General features: G+C 41.4%; 1 protein-coding gene across 1 annotated transcript; it reads left to right on the top strand.

Moving 5' to 3' along the window:
- Window positions 1-27,695, top strand: LOC132255545 (kielin/chordin-like protein). The gene is made up of 3 exons (XM_059751627.1): window positions 1-719; window positions 24,840-25,480; window positions 25,542-27,695. The coding sequence occupies exons 1-3, from the start codon at window positions 659-661 to the stop codon at window positions 26,070-26,072; spliced, it is 1,233 nt and encodes a 410-aa protein (XP_059607610.1). The 5' UTR covers window positions 1-658; the 3' UTR covers window positions 26,073-27,695.
- Window positions 27,696-27,887: the final 192 nt, after the last annotated feature.

The raw sequence follows: 27,887 nt of genomic DNA, 5'->3' as shown, positions 1-27,887 counted from the left end.
TTCGAAATAGCGGTGAGACGTAAACGTAGCGCGATCGCCTGGCCAGAAAGCCTTAAAGGTGTAAATTGAGATCCCTCATTTTGACCTGTGCTGTCCGTTGAGTGTGTGCAGAAAAAGAGGCAAGTTCGCGGCCATTGTGTGTCCCAGCAAATCTATCGATTCTCGCGAATTCGGTGCTCCCGCCGCCTTCCTGTTTGGCCCCAAAGTCCGCGGCTATGAAATCCGCGGTGTGACAACAGGAAAAGTACAATTTGCTGGCCAGAGTGGCGAAGTGGCCTGAAAGAGTGGGTTCACACACTGCAATTTGTGGTTTGCGATTGAGACACTTTTCGCCACTAATTCTGGATAATAGTCAGACCAGTCCAACTGCGACTTAATATTGACCAAATTAATATTTATGTGTTTTTAATGAACAAATTGTGCACTCGTCTCGCCTCATAATGCCCTTTTTCCCAATCAACCACATCAGTGTCCATGTGCTGCACGATCAGTTCCACGCACTCGCCGATGCAAGAGCTTAATTGAATTCTGTTCTTTGCGCGGGAAAGACCGAGTGTCCCCAGAGATTTGTGCTCTTTTTAGAGTGAGGAAGAACATCTCCTGGCCTCTGCCGTTGTGTTTTCAGACAGAGCGAGAGAGTGTGTGAGCCCGGAGAGACATGGATTTCAACATTCTCCTCCTGATTCTTGCACTTGCAGCCGCCGGTGATGCTTCAACAGGTAAAAATATTGGATCTCAAGTAGGAAATAGAAGTTGAAACTCAATGGGAAACTTTGTGATTGGAAGCCTGCGGCGAAACGCTGAAGAATGTTATAATATCCATGGAGAATATGTGGAAGATGCGCGATATTTTCTCTATAGTGCAGAACTTTGCAGAACTCTTACATCGCGCAATGTGACATTGAATCTCCGGTGTTTGTTCACCTGGAAAAGCATCACTCAAGATCTGGAAAATTCAGACACACACACGCACACAGTGCAAAAGAAAGAAATCACAGAAGAACAACCATAAATTGAAAAGGCGATCGGACTTTCCACACACAATTCATTGCGGCGTTTCCACGAGGCACGATCGTTTGCAGAAAAAAAAGCTGAGACACGCCGCGAGAGAATGCTGGAGATCTCAAATTACACGGAGATTGCAAATTAACCACTACACACGATAGTCTGGCAAATATTGTACAAAAATTACGAGTTTATTATCTCCTATATCGCTCAAATACGACACCATAGCAGTGTCTGTGTTGGTCTCTAACATGAGCGCGCGTCCCACAAAATTGCTATTTATTTTGGACTTGTGTACTGATAGTTGGGACTGTTGGAGAAAAAATATTTGTATTTTTTCACACTCTGTCGGTAAATACACTGCGCAAAAAAGGCCCCATGACAACTTTTTAACTTATAAGCCCAGAAGATCGCGCGGAGTGGCGAAGAGATTTCCTGGGCCACAAAGACGTCAATCGCGGTGAAGCCGTGATTTTTCTGGCAAACATCGCGCGCTGTTCAATTAGCCTGCACTCAATCGATTTACAACAAATAGATTGGAATTCAATTAATAAAATATTCAAATGAGGGCATAAATTAATGGAAGGCTTTTTCAACTCGCTAATTGCACCGTTCTAGGCAATTTTCACTCCATAATGCTTGACATATTGATGGCAATTGGCTCTTAAATGGACTCTATTGATTTTAGATTTATTTCTCATTAGATGACATTCCTGGACTGAAGCTAAATTGATTGTAGACATTGATTCACCTTCGGTTCCGTGTTTTGCTATCTGCGTGTCTTACTGTCGGCCTGAGAAATTGTGGAGTGTGTTTGGCTTTCTGGAAGAGTGTCTTCGCGATAGTGACTTGTGATTGTCATCAGAGCCAGTAAGTCAAACTCAAGTAGCTTTCTTCCGGTCACAGCGACGATGTCAGGGAAGATTTTGAGTTCCAAGACAATATTCACCTCAAAACTGGTAGTTTTCCTTTTCCATATCTCTGTAAATTCAACACATTGCCTCGGAATCACGCGAAAAATGTGAGAACATAATCAGTGAATGCTTCTCCAGATAGCACATAAGTATTCATTAGGCAATCACACAACTGACATTTGAATGCGAAGCGTCTGACATTGTCCGAAATCTTCGCCTCGATGCGATATCCATCGCGATACCCTCTAATTAAATTAGAAGACCATCTCACGATGGCATCAGTTAAATTGAATTTACATGGAGAATGAATTAAGATGGTCTATCTGGCGGATTGTCAGATGACCTCTCGCGTCTCTGGCCTGGAGGAACAATTGATCCACTTGTGTGTGGAGATTTTGAGCGCATTTTCCCAAGTTCACTGGCACTAGAGATAAGAGAGGCCAGAGTGAGAATTATCTCCCAACTCGATTTTAATTGATATTGAAGCGATAAACAGCGATTGATTGGCGTGTGCGGTGTTTAAATTGCGCAAAAGAGTGCCTTCGCGATGAGTGACTTGGCCAGATCCGATGCTTTTGCGGGCTGTTTATTTTTGCGTGAAAACACTCAGAGAAAGACACCCTGTTCGGAATTTTCGCTCTCCTTTTTTTATGCGCACAGCTCAATTTCATAATAATTAATCTCGTCAGACACCCAATTTTATTGCCTTTTTATCTCCCTTCGCGCTGTGGCCTCGCGAGAGCAATATGAAAAGTCTCCTGCCCTCTCGCCGCCCTGTGGCTTTGCAGACGAACACAGATGAGGCACTAAACGCGCTCAGAAAGAGAGTGGGAAAAAAAGCGCCACCAAAATTGATATTCATGTGACTTTTGCTTGGTGGAATATGTTATTAATAAAATTGCGATAGACGGAATATCGCCGAATTAATTGATTCAAATGTGTGCACATTGTGTGCCATGCAAAAAAGAGACGCGAGAGAAAGTGGAAAAGGCTATCGCATAAATCTGGCTCAATGCAAAACTTGAGGAGAACTCCTCGGCATGAGTGCACAATTTCAGGTGACGATGAGGAGACTTCTTGTCGACCACCAGCAAAGCTCTTCAACCAACACACGCACGCCCAGCGCAAATGTGTATTTTCACACGAAAATTCCTCTGAAGTAACATCTGCTCAACATCCCATATGTTTGAATAATCAAAAATGATATTTCGAGCTCAACAAACTCACGGTGACGTCGATGAGAGACGCCCCGCGCCGCAGAGACACCCAGAGTCCCAACGCCTCGATGACGCTGCGCGATGAATTGGGGAAAAGAGCTACTTTTCGACAGGCCACTGATTTATTTACTCTCTCGCGGGAGGTTAATTTAAGCGTTAAACCAAGAGGTGCTATTGAGGAATTGAAGGGCAAGTCTAATTGCGTCACAGAGCCTCAAGGGGGCGATGATGATGAGTTGCGGAATAGCAAATCTGTGAATTTGCAATGCAGATATTCAATCGTCATTGAGAAAAGAAAGTTAGAAGATTTGATACTTTTGGCGATGCTAATAATAACAAAGTCCTGAAATCATGGTTAAATTAATGATTTATTCGAATCCTTGAACTTTAATCAATTTTTTGGCTGTTCTTTTATTTTCGACATATTTTTGATCAAAATTTACTACTTTCTCACTAAAAATTTGGGTATTTTTTCACTTTAATACTGACCAAACTCTGCAGCACTGATTTTTTCATAGTTCTGCTTATCTTATTTCACACACAGTCTTCCTTTGCCTTCACACAAAACTTATATCTCGTGATTACATCAATTTCGTAATACGATTATGACACTTACAAATAAACTACAGAAATTTTCCATCTGCCACAAATTCTGGGCGATACAAACACGTGATTGTTCGGAGGCTTGTGATAACTCTTCCTGAATCTCCGGCTCTTGATTTCCCGTGCAGAGCCTCTTGAAAGGGTTTCGAGTGGGGAGACCTTTTGGGTGTTGAATATTCACAGTATTTCGCCTTCGAGTGGCTTTAGGCATCTCCAACATGATGATTTTGGCATGTACAGTTTTCGCCATATTTCACATGGGATGGAGATATTAAAAGAATTGAAAGCCAGATGGTTGAGTTTCTCACTCGTGCACATTTCAATTTTCACGATATGGCGGAAGGTTACAAGTGTTTTGGGAGAGCATTATACATTTTCTCTGCGGTGAGAAGAGCCTCGGGTTGATTGTCTCTTGGGTCTCGGCGAGGGTGAGGAATCAATTGATGGACCATTTAGTTGGGAAACAATGAAGATGAATGGCAGTAAAAGAGAAATTGAAGGTTCTCGCTTTCCCCAGATTGGATTTTAATGGTCCCTCGCTTTGTGTCCCTCGATGGCTGTGGGTGTTGTCAATTGCCACCACAAAGCGCGTAAATAATCATCGATGCCGTGACTTGACCGAAAAAAGTGGACAATTTCTTGTGCTGCTACCCATAAAAGTCGTCTTTATTGCACGCCAGAGTCGCCCAGAATCCACCAGAATTGCATCCAGAGTGCCTCAGCGTGGGAACTTTATGCAAATCCCTGTGGCCGGAGTGAATTAATGACGTGAGTCGTAAAAGTCTGGCGTGGAGCCGAAAATTGACGCGACTGAATTGGAATTAAAACGCCATGTTTTTGCCATTTTAACGGCTCCACACGGAAAATTCTTCGCCACACAATTTTCAACGCATCAGACATTTTTTAACGACTCTGGGTTGGTATTATTTTTAGTGGTGTGTTTTCCGAGAGCATATTTTCACGATTTCACCCAAAATGTGTTGGGAAAAATGAAGGAATTGTCCACAGTGCAACCCTGAAAAATTCCACCATTTCACCGCGCGCAAGCTTTATTGTTGATCATTAAAGTGCCCAACGTGCTTCTGTACTCAAGTCTTGTGCCTAAAATTAATCATTCAATTAAACGGCAATAAGTGTGGAATTTATGGAGAATTTTATGTGACCGGAGAAATGCCAACACTCGTCACGGGAATGATTCTTGGCCAAGTGTGGATTTGTTAAACATATAATTTCCCAGAGAAATTTGTTTAGAGTCTGTTAAAATTTTAATAATATACACATAAATTAGGTCTTTTGAGAATTCTCCACATTTCAAAATTGGCTCAGAACTTTCTGACTGCGTCTCTAAAGTTTGTTCGAAATGCTATAAGAGTTCGCTGGTAATACAAGAAGTCTTAAAGAAGTTAAGTATTTTCTTAATAAGAGCTTTATAAGATTATACAGCACAGTGTTTTTGAGTAAAATTTCCATTTCATACTACAAAATTAATGTCGAGTTTGTACTCTTTAATTCAAGTCCATAATTTCTTGAGCAGATATCAAAGATGAATCTGCTGACGTCAAAGACATTTAGATTACTGCCAGAAAGCATTGGAGTTTCCATGTAATTATGATGTCTCGTGCGCTCAATTCTGTTCTCTTAAGAGAATTCTATGTTCGTGAATGCCGCTAAAACCGCAGTGGGCATTCGGAGATGAGTATCGGACAAAGAGAGAGAGAGAGAGAGCGCATCTGTGGAAAGGTGGACCATCAACCTTCGAGATGCTCACATTTGATCTTAATCTATGACGATGGAGCGTCGCTCAGTTTTACAACCGATTCCATTCGATCAGCCGCTCGGAGGCCATGAAAAGAGACCATGGAGAAGAATTGAGGCATTTTTTGCGTGCTCAGACGAGATCTCAATATTGCCCCGGGGAATCATATATTACACGGCATTTATTGTTATTATTGTGGCTCTCGTTGCTACACAAGTTGACTCTTGGCGACGTTTTCCCCAACAGCTGTACCTTTTCCACCCTCTTTATCTCCCGCCTCACCTGGAGATACTTCGGCTGTGCACAGTTTTTTCCACCTCAACATCGTGTCGCCTGATAAAGGCTATAAATTTATCAATGTGCGAGAGAAAAATGGCCTAAGCACGGGCCCCAAAGACACGACAATCGACATGAAAAACAACCGTTTCGGCGATACATCTTGCTTTTCTCACGAAACTATGTAGTCACTATTCGTGGGCGTTTAGCTTTCTTTCTTTCTTGGCGGAAATCTCTTGACCATGAACACAACTTGTGAATACAATGATGCAAACACAGTGTGAGATGTCTGCAAGCGTATCACTCTTATAGCGTAATGTGGACTTCCTGCGATATCGACAGTCAAGTTCACGCAAGTTGCCAATTCTGAGAAAGAATTGTGAGACTGTGGCGAGCATCATTTTGGTAGTTATCCAGATGATTTCTGGTGGCAGAAGGAACAGTGCAAGTGCACATTAAAGAGCATTGCTCTGTAATTAATAGAGAGTGAGTCAAATTAATGGCTTTCTCAAGTGTCTCTCGCTGGCTTTGAGATGAAACAGACACTCTCTGCCATGATCGATTGTCCTCCTTTTGCCATGACCGGATTCTGCTGCCTTCCATCCATTTTCCCATCCACCAGACATACTCGTCAAATGTGACAATTTTCCTGATTTTGGATATTGTGCACTTTTTGCAGCGGTGTTATTTGTCCCAACTGACATTATCAGTCACCAAACGAGGGAGAAAATCAATTAAAGCTGTCCATTAAGCCCAGATGCTAAGCGCTTTTGAAGCTTTTTTTTTGAAAATTGACAACGACTTTGCCGCGAGCGAAGAATTTGCCATTCATTTTGGCATGATTTATTGTTTTTGCTATTTTCAATTAAGCAAATGATCGCCGCTTATCAGACGCGAGCTTTGTTGACAAGTAAACTTCTCCCAAGTTATATTTCATCACGTCCAGGAGATGTGTAATTAATTAACTTCATACTGATTTTCTCTGCACGGTTGTAATGAATATCCCCACGAATTTATATGTCTCGAGATAAAAAAAAATACTAATTAGTGATTGCCAAATATGATTACAACAGAGAAACTTTTGGCCTCTTATCTCTCCCTCGAAACTTGTATTGTTCCCCTCGTGGGCGATTGTTTATGGGGGCAAATATCATGCGGAGCTTCAGGCCTAAAAACACAACATTCACCAGAACTGATAATGGGCTGTTTTTTGGGGCCAAGTGATGATGAAAAAAATAACGCTCTGGCGCAATTTGTGTCGCATTTCTGAGATTAGGCACTTGAAATTTCCAGCGAAAGTGGTATTAGTCAAACTCTCACTATTGTCGCGAGTAAACAAATCCGGTGATGTGCAAATTCTGCTGAAGCTCCGTGTGTGGCTCGCCATTGTAGCGTTTCACATTATATAAGAGTCAGCAAAATGCTCGCGAACACGATAGAAAGGCAGAAGCAGAGACTTTGCTTGTGTGCGGACAACACACAGTTGGCAAATGGGGTGGAAAAGAACAGAATTTGAGGGTTAAAATTCATCTGAATTCCTGGAAAAAAATCCTTACAAGTTGTTATGCGTAAGAAAAGTCACAACAAAATGATCTTCTTCCTCAGGGCGATTCTTTGTCCTTCAAGACGATATGATGAAAAACAAGTGAAAATTAATTAGATAAATTCATAACATAATACTTTAAGATGAGCTTGATTTCGTCTCCCCATTTCTAACAGTGCACTTAATGCTCAGATAATTTTCCACTCATTCCCATCGAGACGACGAATTATTTCGGCTTTTTCCTCATTCACCAATTTTTCTTATTTTCACTAATTACTTCCATATCCAACAATGGCAAATTTCCGTCGTCCGATGACCTTTCCGAGTGGCAAAATCAGCTCACAATAACTAAGTGTAAATCTCTCGATTAGGCTATAAATTATTCCTCTCGATTTCCTCCACTTTGGCCGCAATTTTCCACGGAAATTCCCACTTGAGGGTATGAGGAAAAAGGGGTGAATAAACTCTTTGTCAGTGACAAAGCCCGGAGAGAACTAATTAAATTCCTCTGCAAAAGGATGAGGATGATCACTGAGATGCTCCTCTGCCTTTTCACACGCTCTAATGAGGCAATTATTATGCGTTGTGGAGGTCGCACGTACCCGCCTTTTCATTAATTTCCCGCCATACAGAGCCTTTGTGTGGAAATTTCTTCGGGGGAAAAACTTACAAGAATTCCAGCCAAAATGCCCGCCGCCTTCAGGTCATTGAGAGACTTTTTTTCTCAACTGTGGAAAACTTCTGCAAAATTTGCCACTGTAAAGCAAGATTTGTGCAGCAAAATTCTCATTGTTATTTCAGGATCATTGAAAAGGAGAATTTTTTTCTTCAAACTCACTCAATGTTCTTGCGAAATACTGAATTTACAAAGTATGGAGAACGATTGAAAATGCTCACACTTTGGCGGGAGAAATCTGGGAAATAGTATTTGAAAAACATCCGCAAATTCACATGGAATGAGATCATTGATGAATTTCTCCTATTGAATTCCTCATCAATTAATCACAAAGTCCAAATAAAAATCTCTTTTGCACTCCTTTTCATTTTGCCGGCTGAAAAGTGCGCAATTGGATGTTCTTTGTCGTTCTGTTTTTCCTTGCCAAATATCCGGCTGTGTGAATTCTTTTCCGGCACAGCAAAAAATGCCAACCCACAGCTTGGCAAAACACCCATCGCGGCAGAGACAATAAAATGCCGACAAGCATGTGTCCATTAATTTAAATTTAAATCAATTAACAGATTTAATTTGAAGCGCGTCTTTGACGATCGCTTTCCTGGTTCGCGCGCGAAACGCATCGCGGTTGTGCATTCAATGAAAACCGCGATGCGTTGTTTGGGTCAATTGGAGGCAATTCCATATGACATGCAATCTTGACCAGGAAAATTGCGAAATAAAATATATAATTCACGAATTTGAATGTGACAAAGTAGCAACGGAATGTCTGCATATTTGCACCTTTTTTCCGCGAATATTTACAGACATTCAGCCTTGATATTGTGTATGTGTGTGCGGCTTTCTTCCGAGTGGAAAAGCATCTCGAGCGAGGCAACCTTCATTGATTGTTTGCTTAAGAGCATTCCAATGCGATCACGCTGCTTTTCTCGGGCTCGAAAAACACCGAGCGCGATAACATGATACGAGGAAAGGCTTAGTCTAATTTTAGTGCCACAATTTCGCTCGGCATCTGAATGGAATTCCAGAATCAATCGACGGCGCCAGTATTAATAACTCTTCGATGACACTGTCCAGACCTCCGATTCATTGAAGAGCGCGCAAGTGAGTCGATTGGCTAGATTTCTGCCACTGTTCGTAATATTCTATTTATTGGGAAAATCGTCTGAATGGCTGCCAGGTGTGCTGGATTGCGGTGGTCCTTCGAGAGACCCAAAATGCTGTGGGATGAAGCAATACGGGTTGACTTTTATAGACGCATAAATCACTAAAATTTTATTTCCACGCCTGTATGCACTTAAGCCAAAGTGTGGAGGAAATTGAAGAAGTTTCAACTCATTTAGCGATTTGCAGAATTTCGTGGAGTCATAAAGTTGAATTTGATGCCTTCTTGATTCTCTAATGGACTGGACAAGAGCAAGGAATGTGAACATAACGTGCCCATCCGCTTAACTACTTCATTGTGATTGATATGCAAAGTCAAAGTTATGAAATCGGAAAATTACTTCTCATCAAGCAGATCACTCGATGTTGATAAATGGAAATCATAATTATTTTAGGAAATTAAAGTGTTATTCTACTAAAATGTTTCAATGCAAATCTACTACTAAGCTAACCTCTATTTTCTCTTCTTTCCAGGTAAGACCGCGGCCTCAAAAACACACATTCTTCCCGGAATAATCTCTCCATCGCATCACACATCGCAATTCCAAGGTATTTTGTCGACTCCCTCAATCATTCCACACACATGAATTGCATTTGAAACGGAAAGTGGATGGATTTTTTATGGGCAACTCGGGGGCATTTTTCTCTCCTACACTCAATGATTACTCCTTCGTGGTATTGTTTAATTTTCTCCATCGCATTCCTCAATGGTCCACTGTGAATTGCGACGTGAACTTGGTGGGAATTTCAATTTATTTTCCTGCCCTCCTCGTCCACATAATTTATTATTGCACGCATCAAAAGGATTTATTTCGGCACGCGTGATGAAATTACTCAGTCAGGGAGAAAAAGGCCCGAATTCATACCTTCTGCTGGACACTTTTATACGTGGCAGCAGTGCTTATGTTTGTGTGATATTCTGCAAATGGTCCAGAGATATGGTCCGCGGAGGGCTTTTTCGCGCGGTTTTACGATAATGTGATTAACAATTTTCGTCCGCGAGGGTTTTATGACATGTGAGAGTGCGCGAGGTATTTTTCTGGGGAATATTCGAAAGTTTGCTCGCTTTTTTCCCCCATTCCACTCATTTTTTGGCGGAACAATGAATAACATTTTTGATACACAAACATGACAACATAAAGCACTGTGAGATATGAAAACCACGAATTCATTTGTAAATAAAATACCCCAGCAATAAACCGTCAAAATTGCTATATAAACTACAACAAAATTCGATGAAACGTCCAATTAGTGAAGTCACCGGAAAATTGTCTAGTTTGGTGTATTACCAATGGAAATATTAAAGTACTGCGGCATAATTAATATCACTCAATGGACGCTGATCCTATTAAAAATTGCCACAGCTTGTGCTCCATTTGCTGTGTGGCCAATCGTGAAATGTGGATGTAATTTTTGGGGTCACGAGCGGCCGCCCAGGTGTCTGTGCAGGCGAAGTTTAGGGTGTATCATTAGTAATTTCGCGCTCAATCTTGGCCGGATGATCTTTTAATCAAGTGACACGCGGTACGTGATTAAAATATTCATGCGATGACAACAGAGTGCAAATCCATGGTCGTTTGCATGAACACATGGCGTACGGGCGGCTCTTGGGTGGGCTATTTTGGGCACACTGGCACGCGGCCATGCACGGAAATAGCCAGAGTCTGCCCAAAAGGTGGCCAAAAATAAAGACTCCATCTGCCGCCTATGCAGATTTTTCGTGTTGTGCATGCAAAGGAAAGGCAGCGGACGCGGAAGAAGTGTCCAACATCATAAATAATTCATTCGGCAGCTCGTGTCGAGAGTCAATATCAATCAGTGCCGGAGCAATTTGGATGCTTTTAATTGCGATATGATGTCTCTTTGGCGAGCGCCAGACTTACACTCGTCACGCAGCATCAAAGGAATGCCATCCGTCGAGGCGAGAGGAAATTGACGAGTGCGTGGCGCTTCTGATATTCCATTTCATTCACTTCCCCCCTCACATTCCACTCATTTGCCGCCCCAGAGTTGTGGAAAATGTTTGCTCAAAGTGAGCTTTTGAACTGTATATCACATCTCCTCCCTTGGACAGATGCTCTCTCGCAGTTCCTCATCCTTCATCTACGCCTTTCCCAACTCCACACAATCATCCCTCACAGATGTTAATGTTTGGAATTAGCCCAGAACGTAAACTGAGGCACTAATTGGTGGACCATATGTCCGGATCTCGCGGTCTGCAGAGCCATTTAATCCCGCGGCGCTTCGGATTCCTAATTGAGACCATCAATTCATGCGATTCGATGACGATTTGCGGGCAAGCGTCATGTGTCAATGTCCTGGATTGCGCTACCAGGTGATCCCTGGCAGCGTCCTTTATGTAATTGGGCGGATGATGTGAGATAAATGGGGCCCGAAACATTGGGATTAGTGCCAAGTGAATCATCACAATTAACATTCCTCTGCAATTTCTCTGACTCAATCGTCAATTGAGAAGCTTCCCGGCGAGGAAACAGCGAAGGTATGACGGGAATGGTGGGCTTCATGTGAGGCAGTGAAATTAGGACAATTTTCTCTATGGATATTTTTAGATCAAGTGTGAGTTGTCTTAAGTGATTCTTAAGTGGTTGGTTTTACGTGCGAGGATTGTTTGAAATAACGTATATTGACGTATTAAAATGAGGTTATTGACTTCGCCAAAAGCAAAGGATTTGCAAGGAGAACATCGCAACTTATAATATCGAGTAATTATGCTACATTGTATATAAATCCTAAGGAAAAGTTTTTCCTCAGTGATTTAATTACGAATTTATAATGATATTCAGCCCTGACTGTTATTACATTGAGGCCCAGAGAAACACCGGGAAAAGTACCTTTTTCGGCTTGATTCTTCTCCGCCTTAATAAAAACAGGAAGGAAAACATTCTAATTTATCGCCACTGTCTCAGGAGAGCGTGGAAAAAAGTCCTCCACCTGCCTCTAAATTATTCATTGTTCTGTGTCACACTGAAGAGACTTTCTTGCCATTCGGCCATGACATAAAAGTTTATGCTAAAAAGAAGCAGATTTTTATTCGAGATGATGCGCTGGAAAAGTCACTGGATGGAGGCGGAAAAAAAAGTTTTAAGAGCCTCTTTAGGAGAATCCACGTGAGCATTAAGATTAATTACTCAGATTATTTGGCAATTTTGCCACTTAATGGTCGGTATTATTTTTTGCCTCATATGTTTAATGGGCAGTACAACTTTGTGCTGGGCTAAAAATCGTTACATTATTTTTCCCGAAAGGCGAGGGGAAATGTTGTTGTGCAATTTTATGGGAGGAATTTAAGTTTAAACTTCCTTTTTTGGTCATCGTTTGTTGGTTTGTCCAGAGAGTCAAATATTTGCAAATAAATCGCATTTTCTGCACTTTCCTTATATGGAATCTAGCCAAGAGAGTGTAATTCGATTAGCTCGCATATGCAAATTCTACAGAATGCAACCGCAAATTGAGTGAGACTTGAGGATTATAGTCACTTCTTGTCACTTTCTGGGTGGATTTTCTTGTCAAGATGAAGATTACATGTGATTTGTTGCGACTTTCAGTGTCTGATTTCCTATCTACACTTTCTGCATGTATCAAAATCCTGGGCCATTTTGCACGAGATTGACAATCAAATGGAGGATTTTTCCAATATCAATTAATTTACTGTCAATAATCACTCAACAATTGTCACATATTATTGAATTAAGGGCATTCTATGAACCCAATTGATGAGCGAACGCCGTACTTCAGCCTCTATTGTAATCAAGTGGAGCATTTATTCAATTACATTGAGCAATTTTATTGTGCTCTTTTTTGTCACCATTTCTGGCCAATCAATATAAAGTTCCACATGATCATATGAGTTGCCAATGAAGTATTGGATGGGAAACAAACACCTCGCAATAGTAAAATCTACTCATTTTGCTGTGAAATACAAATATCTGCCATTGCAAATAATCAGCAACTTGCAGAAACTGCGAAACAGCCTCTGTATCTTCCACTGCAAAACTATATATTCACACATATTTGCCTTGATGACGCGTCGTGTGATTCAATAAACTTGCTGACGTATCAAAAAGTTATCTCATCTGTTTGCCATGCAGCAAATATCGCGCCTAGTGACATGAGAGCTGAGAAAAGTGCAGAAAAGGGGAGAAAGGAATTGGTTGTATTTCTGTGGTGGTGGTGAGAAAATGAGGCGCGATCCGTGAATGCAGAACCGTGACAAATTATTTAATTTACGCCAAATGACAGACTCCATTTGTTCCTCGGCATTCACGTGAGGTCACCGCAGACGCGCGCTGCTGAGAAGCATGTGCGAGTGATAAAAAAAGGCGAAGAAAAACAATTGTGTGGGTGTGTTTTGTATGGTATTAATGCCATTTATTGAGTATCAAGACAGAAAATGCCTTCATTGTTTCATCCGTGAACGATTGGAATCTGCCAACACAGCTCTTAATTGACTTTGACTTTGAAGAGTTTGTGTGTTTTCCCAATTGAAGGTTGATCCACTACATTACGTATCTTCTGCCCCTCTGTATATGGCAATTAGTTCATTTCCAATGCAATCGAGAATGGATTATTTTTTTCTCAACTCACACAGCCTCCAAAAGCGCCCATCTCTGCCCTATTTCTCTGCTGACCGATTCGGCGACTCGGTCAGCACTTTTGCGCGGGAATGTCCATGGGAGAGGGCTGGAAAACGTGACCGGTGTGTTAAGATGCGATGAATGTGGGAGAAATCGGAAAGAGTTTCTTGCACAACTCCGATGCGGGTGCATGAGAAAGGCCATTGTCGGCACTTGTCGAGTGTTTGCTGTATTCTTTGCGATTGATTGGCTCTCAGGAGTGCCCTCGAGTGGCAACTGCATGTCTTTCCGTCTCTGGCCATGTACAAATTGTGTGCTTTGAAGGAAAGTGTCTATATTTGTGCAACCACTCTCCCATGAGTTGAGCTTTTGCGCTCATAAGCACACAACATCTTCTTTGACACTCTCTCACATGCCACATAACCAATTTGCTCATGTCAACAGGCTGAAGATGCGGCAAAATATTAAGTCTTTCACACTCTATTTTGATACAAAAGCTGATAACAGCACACAAAAAAACACCACCACCTCCAAGGGAAACAGCAACTCATGCGAGTTCAACTTTCCCATCAATCGCCGAATGATTTATGTGCCAATAAAAAGTTGTGCTAAATTAATCAAGAGGCTGAAAAATGTTCCGCGCCGCGCGGTGCTCATATGTGGAGAAATGGGCATATTATGCTAATTTTCAGGCAATTTAGACGCACTTGTGTATCGATGAGTTGCGACTCTTTTGCATAAATAATGCTCACCATTGTGCCCATGTGGAATCTGAGCATATTAATCACGTGCCCGTGTGTGTGTGGAGAGACGTGAGCGTGATGCGGAATGGACACGTGTGTGGGTGGTGAGGATGAACCTAGGGCGGGATGAACTTCTGGGCAAAAGTGATTATTTTAAAACTCTCGCAGAGTTGCCAGTGAAAGTTTACCAGCGCAGACTTTGAAGTTTGCAAATCTAATTCTTTCCCCAACAGTTTGCCGTCTCTGGGAAAAGTTCTCATCGCTGATGCTTGACTCACATTAAAGTGACTTTAACCCCGCGTGAAAATGTATTGCAATTTCACCGTGCGTCTTGGGCAAATTCTCCATCCAGACGCATTCTTCAAGCATTATGCTAATGTTATCATCGAACAAAGGGTTGATTTTATTCAGTGAATATGAAATAATTCACACCTTTTCTACAGACAGATAAAAAAGCGAAGCACCTGCAAAGTTTAGTATTATCTCGGCATTGAATAAAAAGCATTTAAGGATCTGAGACACGCTTCAAAATACCCCGCATTTCTCTACAGTTACAGTCAGAGTGACTCCACTCGAGAGTTGTCCGATATCAAGTGGCAATGTTTGATTAAAATTCGTCTTGTTTAATGCAATTGACCACAGAGAAGGCATTTGCATACAATCTGTCGAAAATGCAGCCGAAGCACATGATTTATTTGCTCTCCGGCACTGTAAATTCTCGGCTGAGAGATGATGGGCAGGTGAGGAGGGGATTTCCATTCAAATCGCCACCCCGTGGGTCACAGAGGTCTGTGTGAAAGCAATCCCCAGTGACGAAGCGACGGCCCCTCTTCTTGCCTGACCTCACTGGGCAAATACAGCTGAATGACAGAGTTTGGTGGAGTGTCGACCCGAGCATTTTATTGGAATCAATAAATCATACACTTTGCTGGAGTGAAAGAGAGAGAGAAGGCCTGGCATTTGCAGAAATTGGGAACGGGCAGAGGTTTGAGGTTTGTGCATCATCCAAGAAACACACATTCAATGACACCACAGTGCAGAAAATGCTTAATTTCAAATGAATGTGCTTTCGTACGCAGTTGAAACTTTCTTTGATTCCATAAATTCATCAGTTTGACTGGTGGTTTCATTTGGCACAAGCAAATTAATCTTCCCTTCTTCTGTGCAGTGAAAATTCCATATACAGAATCAATATGAGAAGGCAAATGAGTTCAGGAAATCTGAGTGAATTGCACTTGATGCAATCTCTTTGACAAAAGTTTTTAATTAAGCGCGCATATGTATTGCAATTGGAGAAAAGCCCTCTGAGCTACGGAAGTGCCAACAAATTCATGAAAATCATACAAGACGGCGTGTGTTCGGGGATGAATCAGAACGATGAAGTGATCGTGAATCAGCCCAGAGACGCACTGCAATGTTTATTCTTTCGATCCATTTCCAATTTCCCAGAATGGGAGAGAAAAGATGGGATAAAATTGGCCATCTGACTTGTGAGTCATTGAAAAAGTTCTCTTTCATCGAATCGCTAGGCGTTTTCTCGGGAAAACACACGCTTTTCAGCGCACGAATTTTTTGGGGAAAAGTGATCGTGCCACTTGTCACGTATGCCAAATACACTTTGTTACAATTTAAGTGTTTATATTTGGTGAGAAAACAGAGGAAACATTTGAATTTGATGGAAGGACTTTGCCACAAGAATTGTGGAAATGATGTTTATTGCGCAAAAAGTGGGGAAAATGACTCAATTAGTGGCTCTTTCCCGCACTCTGAATCTCCCCCGAGAATCTTGAGACGATTACGTGAGCATGCGACTCTTGGCCAGGAGTCGAAATCCATTGAATGTTAATTGGCAATAAATCGGAGTGTCGCTTGACGGGGAAAGAAACCGGAGAATTGTATAGCTTTGATTGCTTCGGATTGAGTCGCATTTCGGGGCTCCAAATGCCATCAAATAAGCTGACCAAGGCGAAGCGATATGAGAAAAAAGTGACAACGCACCATTTTCTAAAGTATTTTTCGGTGTCAAATTAATGTTGTAGAGTTACTCGATGGATTGGAGGACACAAAAAGTCACTCGTCATCGAAATCAATTCTCTAAACATTCACTCTCATTCCCTCACTCTCCTTTTGGACTTCATGCAGAAGCCTTGCGCGAGAGGCGTGCGATTGACAGTGATTTATTCCTTCATTTCCTCTATAACCCTAATAATTGATTGTGCAAATTACGGTTGGAAGCTTTCCAAAGCTCTCATCCACGCTGTCAATCAATCGAAGCTTTTCTCCGCGGCTGGCGGAAAAAAAATACTGCACAGATTCCAATCTCATGTGTGGCGCTCGTCACACTCTTAATCCATTTACGTTGCAAATACCATTGCGAACTACACAATTTCAAGTGTCTAGGGGTGAATTACTAACAAATTCGGAGGCTTTCATAGAAAATGTTAATGTCAAATATAGACCACAAACCGAATTCAACGGATTGTTAACTTTCACGCCATTTCTTAGTAAATGAAATGTATTTCGAACAAAATCTGTGCAATTATAATCCAATAAAACATCCCCTAAAATTGCTACTTGGCCTCCCTTTGACAGCCACCCTGTAAATTTAACTCAAAATGATCGTGACAGAAAGCGCGAAATCCAATAAATCTCAATCAAGAGACACCCAAAGATTATTTCACGCACTTGCCACAGTATTTTCACCTCCGCGGAAAGCGAATCAATGCTCTTTTCTGGGCATCCAATTAAAAGTCCCACTTTGAGCACCAAAGCGTGTCCTTTGACCTCATGCAGAGCGATTCCCCGTTGCGAAGGCAATTCCCCCATCTTATGACTTTTCCTCTGGCTTCTTTCTGCCGGCGAAACTTTTCCGCAGCGCGATTGAAATTGATTTGTCACGCCAATTCGAGTTGAAATTAATTTTATTTCCTTTGCGCTCTTCTAAGGTATAATTCCATCAAAGTTGACTAATTCAATGACAAACCACTAATTGGAGGCAATATTTGAAGCATTGCATGAAGTGGCGAAATTCGCCAAAATAGACGCTCTTATAAATGGTTCTGTTTTCATCACAAAAGAGGAAATTTGCGCAGAAAAATTCAATTAGCCTTTGTGCGTCTGTGAAAGTCAGACGGTCAAGAAGTGTTGTGTTTATGCCTTGATTCTGAGATCTCACGCGGTTTGGAATAAATGCGATTTTTCACCTTTTCCACATCGCCGTGTTTGTGCCAAAAAACATATTTTCTCCGTATACAATGTAAACAAACAGTGTTTTGGTGGTTAAATGTAAAAATAGACGCTCAAATGAAGTCAATTTTCTCCGACACAATTTTCTCACGAACTGAGGGAATTCCTCGGTGACAATTATATGCCTTTCTTCGAGCATTGGATGGTGTTTTTGTCGAAAATAGCACCATCGAAGCGGTTGCTGGCACAACAATTGATTGAGTGCCACACATAAGATTTCCCAGAGGAAACACTCTTCTGAAGCATTTCCCAGGCGATGAAGGAGAGTCAGCGGGAGTCAGAAGGGAATACCAAGAGGTTTATTATTGGCGCAATTTATGTTTTATGCACATAATTGAATGCAAATTCGCGATAATAGACTTACATGTGCATCAGTCCAATTATGGTAAGAGTATTTAAGGAAGATATTGCGCTGCACACTTTAGTATAAATGGTGACTTTTCAGCCCCTGAAATAAATATACCATTCAGTCAGTGTCGGCGTGAGTGTAATTTTCTCAATGGGGCGCAATTTGTCGTGAGTATTTTCCGCGGAAAATTGTCTAATTTCGGCAGGAAGACTTGCTGGCAAGAGGAGCTGAAATGGTAATTCCTTGGCAGCGTGCGCTAATCGGATCGTAGAAAATCGGATAAAATGCAGAGGGAAAATGGGTGTGGAAAGTTTTCCATGTGGAAAATTTTCATGAAATTAAATTCAAACGAGCAAAATTGCCCTATAATGCACGATGCATCGTTTCTCCACACGAACACTAAAGAGAGAACTTCTTCGAGGGCGAATAATGCCTTTCTTGTGTGCGCTGATGTGTTCGTGACGAAATTGTCACCCATTAAATGATGTGCTCTTAAGTGGTGCTGATGGGAATGTAAACAAGAATTTATCGCTCACTATTTCCCTCAATTCGGACGATTAATTGCCGCTCAGACACGCGATTGCCATCGTTGTGCACTTTGCACCCGAAAAAAAGGCCGCGCACACTTGAGGAGAACCCCAAAATTGTGGCGCGAAAAATCACGATAATCTCGCAGTGACGACGGATTTTGTCGCAGACGGGCTCATTTATTACTTCCCGATGATGATGATAAACGCACGCCGAGGGAATTACATTTTTAATCGGTTTATCACCCATTCCCCTCACCAAGGCGGGTCGAAGATAAATCACGAGATAAAAGACAAACAGACACACTTAATCAGTGTGTGCATGATTTTTGCCAAAGACGCTCCGGATCTCGCATACAAATCGAGAGACGGTCCGCATTTCGTGGGATTCTTATCAACATCTCATCGCATAAATTTAATTGCACTCTTATTAATACATTTTTTGGGCTGAGAAATATGTAAATGTGTGATGCACACTGTGAATGCCAATGAGATGAGAACGGACGGAGAGTCAAGTGGTTTTTGTGGATCCACTGCCTCAAATTGGTAGCAAATTAATGATTATTCATTAGCTGGAGTTCAGCCTCAATCAACATTTGCCTGCATCTTTATGTGGATTCTCCTCATGTTGGCAATTCAGTAAATTTGGCGTCTCATTAATAGTTATTTGATATATAAAAATTTCTGAACATTCTTTTTCACCTTCTCTCTGGATTTGTGTCCGATGACAAGATGGCTTTTTAATTAAATCCTCTCACACAATTCGAAACTTCAATCAACTCTGGGATTTCATTTCCCATGTCTAAAGCCCGATGGTATCTTCTACAAATTGCCAATTCACAGCAAAAAGCATCAATTTGCAAGTGATTCCCAATGAATGACTGGAATTGGAATAAAACAAACACAACTGTTATTCGACAGTGAGCGGAAAATATGCGCCAAACAATTGTTAAGGGAATGAGAGCATGAGTTTTGAATTATTCCTTGCCTCAGGCATCTTTCTCTCTGTTGAACTTTTTTTTTTCAAATCCCTCCCAAACACGAAGCCTCAACGAAGTCACATAAACTACAAAATGTGGCAATCATAATGCTTATATATCGCCCGCGAGTGCATTTTTGTAATCAATGCAGAGCCGCGGAATGCCATTTCTCTCTATGGTGTTTTTTTGCGATAAATCAATATACAAATAGAAAAAATGCCGCGGCGAAAGAGCGCGATAAAAGGCATTGGCGATAGAGGCCTTTTAGCTCTTGAAGTGCATACAATTCGTGGCCTTTTTTGCAGTGGAAATAAAGAGAGGAGAAAGGGGAGAATTATTACCTTCTCGTGCTGAGGAATAAACAGTGGAAGGCATTGGATGGAAAAGGGCAAATCATGGCCATTCCAGCTGAGATTTCAGCCAGTATGTTTCATGTGAGTCATGGAGGGAATAATTTTGATTTATTGGGGAAAAAGATACACTCAGCACCGAATCAGAGCGTGGTGAAATATGAGAGGTACTCCTGGAGCCCGAGACTCATTCCCAAGCATTAAATCAGGCGCCTAGCATCAATGCGAAAATATGCTAACTTATTGACTGAATTATTCATAAATTGCACAAACATTTATTATCCAGGAAGTTTGGGATTCATGCCAGAGAATTGTCCATAGAAGAAGCGCGCAATTTCACCCCGCGCATGAAAAACAACTTTATGACTCGCGCGCACGCCAATTATAAACCCCCTGAGTGTAGATGAAACATCTCTCGAGACTGTGTGAACTGATAAATTAAATTTAATAAATTAAGCAAAACATGTGCTAAAGAGCGCACTAAGCAAAGACACTGATTGAGCAATTTCTCTGGCCATCAGCCTTGAATTAAAAATACTCGCGCACTTTTTACACATCCACACCAGCAATCTAGCATGTGTAATTGAGTTATTAGGGTGAAATTCCTCGCGAGATGCTGTCGAGAATGTGGTTCTCCTTTTCACTTTGTCTCCACATTTATCAGATCCGACGATTGACAAGTGACACAGTCAGGCAGACAAGTGTGAGACACTGGACTAATTTTCACCCATATGACCTTGACCCCGCGATGTCCTGAAACACCCCACGAAACTCCATCAGCAGCTTTTAGTGCTCAATGGGTAAAAGTTCGGAATGTGGAAGACGAGAAGCTTTTAGATGTAAATTTGAGATGAGAAGCGCACAAAACCACCAAAGTTTTAATTTCATGACGTTTTCATGTGTCTTTCGCGAGTCACATGCAAATCAAATGGTGTTTTTAGCAGTTCGCATAATCCGCCACATGTGTTGTATGCCAAGGGGTGGATGAATGGCAGAAGAGACTTCCAGTGCTCCAAAACCTGTCTAAGCTAAGCTCGCGCGAGTACAAATTGTCCGCCCCTCATAATAAATAACCACCCGCGGGAATTTGGAGAATTCTGTTTGTGTATCTGGCGTTGGATCATCAGCTGATCTTTCTGCTGCAGAGCCACAGAATTTAATAATAGCAAAGCCAACACGAAGAGGGTGAGAGTGCGAGGGCATTCGAAAAGCTAATTTGAGATAGAGAATTTCCACCATCTGAGCAGGCAATCAATGGATCTATCAAAAGGCTGAGGTGGAAATCATTCAATGCGTGTCTATAAATATCCGTTGGGTAGTGTTTTTCTCAATGAATGCGCGCAGTTTCGCCAATGTGTTTACCCACGTTTCGGATGATGTGTGCCACGAAAAGCGCGCAATTTCGCGGACTGCAGCTCTGGCGAAGGTCATCCAGGTGAGAGGAGTCGCTGGAGGAAAGGTGATCGCCAAAAAGACAAGATGAGAGGCTTACACAATCGCTCTCAATGGCATCACATATGGCGCCATACTGCGTCTGTGTCCCAGATTTGCAGATTTTTCCGGATCACTCTTCCATGACGCGCATCGGCACAAATCAATTTGCACTGCAAACTTTTCATTGGTGTTCTCTCCACCAAAGTGCACCAGAAGTTATCCTCGCATGGCGCGATATTAATCATTGGAAACTCGATAAAACTCAGCAACAAGACTTCTCCATTCTTTTCCGTTTTATCTATCTCTGCTCTCTATGAAATATGGCCTCAAAGGCAGACAGCCATTTCTTTATTGTCTTCCTTCTGGGAGATTTGTGATTAAAAAGCTCAGCACAGAGGGCATTCTTTCATGTTTTGTCCTATTTTCCTCTTCATATTTTCTTCTCTGTAAAGTAATTAAAAACACGAGCTGTATTCAATTGAAATCTCACCTATTTTCTTAATTATAAGTCGCATCATTTCTCACTATTTAATGATATATTTTGTACGGAACTTATAAACTTTAACTACGTCACACATTTCAAGTCTATTTGCTCTAAATTAAACTCTCTTTGACACTGTATTAACTCTTCCATGTCAACATGAAGTCCACTATTTTAGGCTGGAAAATGTTTGAAATGTTTGAAAGATGTTATGTTAAGCGCATGACAATATTGTCCAAGCAGTAATTACGATTCCGCAAGGGTTTCATCGTCTCTGGAGCAATAAATGAAATTTTAATAGCTTCTTCAAAGTACTCCTGTACTCTATTATGCACGGATTTTCTCTGTGAACATTCCTGAGCAGATATTTTTTTTGTTAATTAAAATTCCACTTTACGTGTTGATGGGAAATTCATCGCATGAGTTTAAAAGAAGAAGTTTGCAAAAGTGCTGAAATGCAATTACATATTTTCCAATAGTAATAAATTATCGAAATGGCCAGTGAAGTTTTCCTGCTCAGAAAATGCATTGAAATAGAGAAAATTGATTATCTGATGGTGGTAGATTTCCATAAAAAAAAACCTGCAGTGGCAGAGAAATCCAGGATCTCTGTGCTGAATTTATGTCTTGTTGTCCCGCAGTTGGACGTGAAAAACCCCGAAAAACTATAAGGAAATTCCCTAGAATTTCTTTCCGAGCATGGATTTTTCTTTCAGACGTGCCGTGCTGCCTTGAATTTATTACAAAATTGAGATTCACCCTAGAGAATCACGTCACATGAATTTAATAATGCTGACGAATTTTCCACTACCTTGCTCGGAATATTTGCGCCATGATGAGCCTGAGAGTCTGGGGAGTGTGGCTCAAAACTGCACGTTGCCAGGCTTTAGATGTGACACGGAGCTTTTGCACATGAAGATGGAAGTTTCCTGTCCCACACCAACGAATTTCTCGCAGCACAACTTGCGGGCGAAATGACATGGTGTTCCGTATTATTATTAACATTTCTCACAAACTGAGCAGCGACATAGATTGAGGATAGAAAGTCTCGTCTGTCCGCATTAAACGTGACTGGAAACTGATGATCAACAACATTTGATTATACCGTGAAGAGTTTTCGCCTCATGAATTTAATCCGTCATCTAGAAATTCGCCCCTTTCAACTCTGAACACCCTAGCATGAAATCTTCTTTACCGCAACATCCACAAATTTTACAAAATACACACAACTGAGGTGTTTTATACCCCAGACACTGGAATGTCCTCGTCGCTCAGGAATTTTCCCTCAATTTCCCATCTGAGGTGCAATGTTCTAATTGTCGTATTACCAAAGGTGAGCTAACGAGGGAATGAAGCGTGTGTACATCATATTTTAATGCGACAACGATCGAGATAATGGTTGGGATGCAATAAAAAGCGAAGGAAAATCGTGTAAATTGCTCGAGACAATACAATCAAATACATTTTCCTCGGCGCGATTCTTGTTTTTGCCTGTTTCTCTTCCTCCTTTTCGGCATTTGCAATTTGCATGGAAATTTCACCCATGCAATTGTCATGGTCTATTGAGCTCGAAGGTTCTCCATTGAGACTTCCCAATTGCCCCCCCCCCCCCGCCCTCATCCACAGTCTCTGAGCATCATGCAAAAACTATAAATGGTGCTGAAGGAAAATTGCTTCAATTATTGATGGAGATTCTGCACCATTTCGACGGAAGATTTATTAATACTTCGCATCTTGCCATTGATACAAATTTGATGAGGATTGTCTCCACTTTTCGTGCCCTGACTTTGATTTATTGGCATCGTTTCATGCAATCATTGCAGCAATTTCTACACGCGAGGAGGATTAATAAAAAGACGCGATTGGCAATGCAGCTTCAAGAAAACTCGATGGCAACATAAAAGACGACTTTTTTTGCAATCAAGTGGAGCAGAATCTGGATTTTCCAGTGATAATCACGACTTTGATGGCTTTTTATCGCCATATCCTTGTTCCCTGAAACGATGTCTATATCGCGATCGTGGATCACACGATTGTAGCCTGAGAATTTGCATGGAGACATGAAAAGACTATTGCGGTGGAATGATTGGCAAAAGTGCCAAGAAATGGTTATTGAATTGTCAGTAAAAGTAATGGGTTTTAAAGTCTCTATATGGTTTTTCAGTCAAAAGTCTGGCCACATTTCACGCCCTTCCTTGATATTCACACCTTAGATATTAATAATGTTATTGTCTCACTCTTCACCTCTTGGCAAATAGCGCTGATAAGAAGTTTCTCTTTGCTAAATCACGCACTTCTTTGTTCTTCACCACGAATTTATTCGCACAATCTGCTTTTATCTCCAAGACAAGATAAGACTCAGAGAATTATGTAAATAGAGCGTCATTTTCTCTCATGAAAACCACCAAATGGCAATGTCCCCTGAAAATGAAGAACTTTAAGTCCCAAAAATGCTGCAATTTATACAAAACCATGATAAATATGTGCTGTTAAAAGTAATGAGTGGGAATCCATGAATTTTCCATGTCAGAGACAGTATTTTTGGTGACATATTTCCCAGTGTAATTTCCACACAGGCTTCGCCATTCTATGCTCTCTGCCAGACCATTTTGGGTGGGATGAAAGAGATAAAATTCCAATACAATAGACCACAAAACATGGCCAAAGAATGACTTTCAGTCCAACGTGTCAAATTTTCCTCCACTTTACAGGACATTTTCAGTGATTTACACACATTCTCCCAACACGTTGACTCTCTTGAAGAATAGAGGAATTAACAAGCGTTCGCTTTCCATTGTTGCTTTGGTCGTTAGAAGAATTAAATGGAGTGCTTTTCACTATTATTTCACGGATTTTATTCTGAAATGTTTCTATTTCCCACTTTATCCCACGAATTATTGTGACATCAAAGAGTTTCACGATGAAAAATGTCGTCAATTTCCCCCTTTTCTCACTCTCTCACTCTCTCTCTGTGTCCTTGCAGAACCAAGCGAGTGCAAGGAAGTGGTGTGTCCCCAGTTGGCCCACATCGAGTGCCCAGAAGACAGCTATCCATCCCTCCTCGAGCCGCCACACTACATTTCACACCCAGAAGCCCAGCGCGTCCTGGCCAAACGCTCACTCGTGCAGTACCACAAGCGTGAGTCCATCAAAATCGTGCCCGGCCACATTCACCGACGCAGTATTCCCGAACTGTACGAGCCGCCGACAGAGCACAATGCCACAGACGCCCTCTTCCGCCTCTGCTGCCCCCAGAAGGTCTGCCTGTGCCACTCGCAATGCCCTGAGCCCATCTGCATCGGGGATCTGGTGCCGCTGGTGAAGAATCAGGGCTCACACCGCCCCGGCGACTGTTGCCCCGCCTACCGCTGTGCCCCGCCGCCCAATTGCACCGCCCTGGAGTCGGGCTTCGAGTGGCGGGAACACTGCAAGTGGTGCAGATGCGAGGGCGGCGTCAGGGTGTGCCATGAGGAGGAGTGCGTGAGTGCCACGGCCACGTCCGCCGGACGAGCGCTTAGCTGCTACTCCAGACGCCTGGGCAGGCATTTTCCCGCTGGCGGGCGGTGGATGGATGATGAGTGCACGCACTGCGAGTGCTCAGTGGAGGGAGAATCGATTTGCCAGGTGAGTTGAGTGCTGTGATGCATTGAGTCTCGATTTCAACTCATATTTCCATTCATCCCAGATGAGCGTCTGCCGAACGCTGATGTGCGCGAAGCAGGTGAAGCTGGCCGGAGAGTGCTGCCCGCGCTGTGACATCCGCAACACTCACTTCTGCGAGGGTCACGAGCACTGCAGCATGGTGTGCAAACATGGCTACCAGCGTGACAACAGCACTGATTGCGATCTCTGTCGCTGCCACCAAGGCGTCGAGGCGCTGCATCCCGGCTCGGCTGCGCCCAGCGCCACCACCGCCACGCCCGAGGAGGACCCAAACGGCAGCCAAACGGTGATCATCATCGTGGCGTGCTGCATCATCGCGCTGCTCCTGATGGCGGGCATCGTGTGGTGGTTCTGCTGGCGGCCGGAGAAGACCTACAAAACTGTGTCCACGGTGGACTCGCGGCAGTCGAGCGAGGGATCCAAGGGCGTGATGTCGGGCAAGCCCTTCAATTGTGATATTCTGAGTATAAAGATGGATGTGGATGGGGACACGACGAAGAAGACGCTGAGGGAACAAAATGGTGCACTCACGAATCAGCACAATTACTCGTAGGTAGATTTATGGCCAGAAGAGAAAGAGGACACTTCGATGGGTTTGATTGTTGTGCTGAATGATTGCAGAGTAATAATTTTCGATTCGACACACAAAGGATGCAAAGAAAACTCGTCAAACTCACTCGAATTTACTTCTTCAATTGCCTGTGAAACGAAATTCCAAAATTTCCCGAAGGTTTTGCATTTGCAAAGTAATCGTGGAAAGAAAAAGAGAGATAAGAAGAGGTCTTGATTAAGAGGTAGAGATTTTATTTTAGGTCAAGGAAGAACTTGAGAAAATACGAAGTGTTATATAAAGGCTGCATTATAGTTATTTTGAGAGGCGAAGCGCGAAAAGTGAGGCGACTTGCGGGGGTAAAAGTTATAATTTTAGCCATGTAAGGAAACAAAGGAAGAGCATCCTAACTTGTAAAAGAACCATAAAATATGAGATAAATTCTACCGTAATGTCTAAGAAATGCTGTTTTGTGTAGCATTAAGTGATGATGCAAAAATATCACGAGTAAATGTATTAAAGTTGATCTTGTAATAAAGTTACTGTTAAAAATAAATACAAGAAAAGAAAACCATAGAGTAAAATCTTCATAATGAAAAATATTTCATCTCGTTTTGAATAATTCTACCTACATTAAAAGTAAAATGGAAATATTAATAAAACGAGATTATATGGCTTCCATTTATATAAAAAAAAATGAATGTGAAAAAGGAAAACAAATATTTCATCTGTAAAAGAACAACCTTCTAGTAAATAAAATCTAAAAATACTTAGGGTAAGTCAAGTAAACTTGAAAAAAAAAATTGTTGTTCGTGAAAAAGTACATCTAAATGTGAACAGAAAAAAACCCTAAAAATACTATTGAAACATTAAAATAAAAGTGAAAGATAGGGAGAAATGGAAAAGATTAAAAGAACATTTGTTACCCACCGAGAAAGCATAAGTGTTATTACGAAAATTATAAGCATAATAAATATTGTATTAAATATTATTTAAAAATTTTCAATCTATCGAAATCATTTTGCTTTATCATGCGCTTTCTTTCCTATATATACATATGAAAAAAAAACACTTTCTGTGACATCAAATACAGGGCAAAAGTTATATTTTATCTCATTTAACTGAAACTGGATGAAATGGAGAGAAAAAACAACGAATTCTCAAGCACTAAATTCAATCAATTTTTAATTATTTTTCAATCTCTTCCTCAGATATCAAACCGTATAAATTATAATATCCAATTGCCATGGAATAAAAAAAATATGAATACAAAATACATTTAATTATCTTGTATTTCACATCGATATATATTAATCTATTTTTGTGATAAGCCCCATAAAATATTTATAATTGTGTCCACTGCGAAAAGCTCGATTGAGAAAAATTGAATGTGGTGAAAATGCAAATTCGCGGAAATCATATTGCATATTTTTGGGTTTTCCTCTTGTCATTTTCTACAATATCCTATTTGCAGACACACTGAGGAAGTAATAAACTGTATTTACAATGAGTAAAATAATGATAGTGAAAATATACAAAAAAAAAGATGAGCAGAATGTAAAATTGTATTGCTTTGTATGTACATAATGAATTATACTGCATATTGAATAAAAATGTATAAAAGTATTCATGAGATTGCGTTTCAATCGCCCAGTGGGGAGCAATTAATTGCCAGGATCATGCCAAAAGTGTGGATAAACAATTCAGTGACGATATTATTTATGAATAACTATTTCGCCATATGTATTGATAAACAGAGCAGTTGATCTGCTTCTGCAAATATTTGCTCGATAAACACCATCAACGAGTTAACCGTTT

This window comes from Phlebotomus argentipes, unplaced genomic scaffold (assembly GCF_947086385.1).
Source record: "Phlebotomus argentipes unplaced genomic scaffold, Phlebotomus argentipes genome assembly contig_5, whole genome shotgun sequence".
Classification (NCBI taxonomy): domain Eukaryota; kingdom Metazoa; phylum Arthropoda; class Insecta; order Diptera; family Psychodidae; genus Phlebotomus; species Phlebotomus argentipes.
Note: the sequence above shows the minus strand (reverse complement) of the source record. Positions and strands in the feature narration are given on the sequence as shown.

Bases quoted from the DNA above. Each gene is read 5' to 3' on its own strand.
- LOC132255545 (XM_059751627.1), top strand. From the start codon at position 659: ATGGATTTCAACATTCTCCTCCTGATTCTTGCACTTGCAGCCGCCGGT. The intron at 720-24,839 runs GTAAAAATATTG...GTGTCCTTGCAG, and splicing joins CGCCGGTGATGCTTCAACAG to AACCAAGCGAGTGCAAGGAA. The intron at 25,481-25,541 runs GTGAGTTGAGTG...CATTCATCCCAG, and splicing joins AGGGAGAATCGATTTGCCAG to ATGAGCGTCTGCCGAACGCT.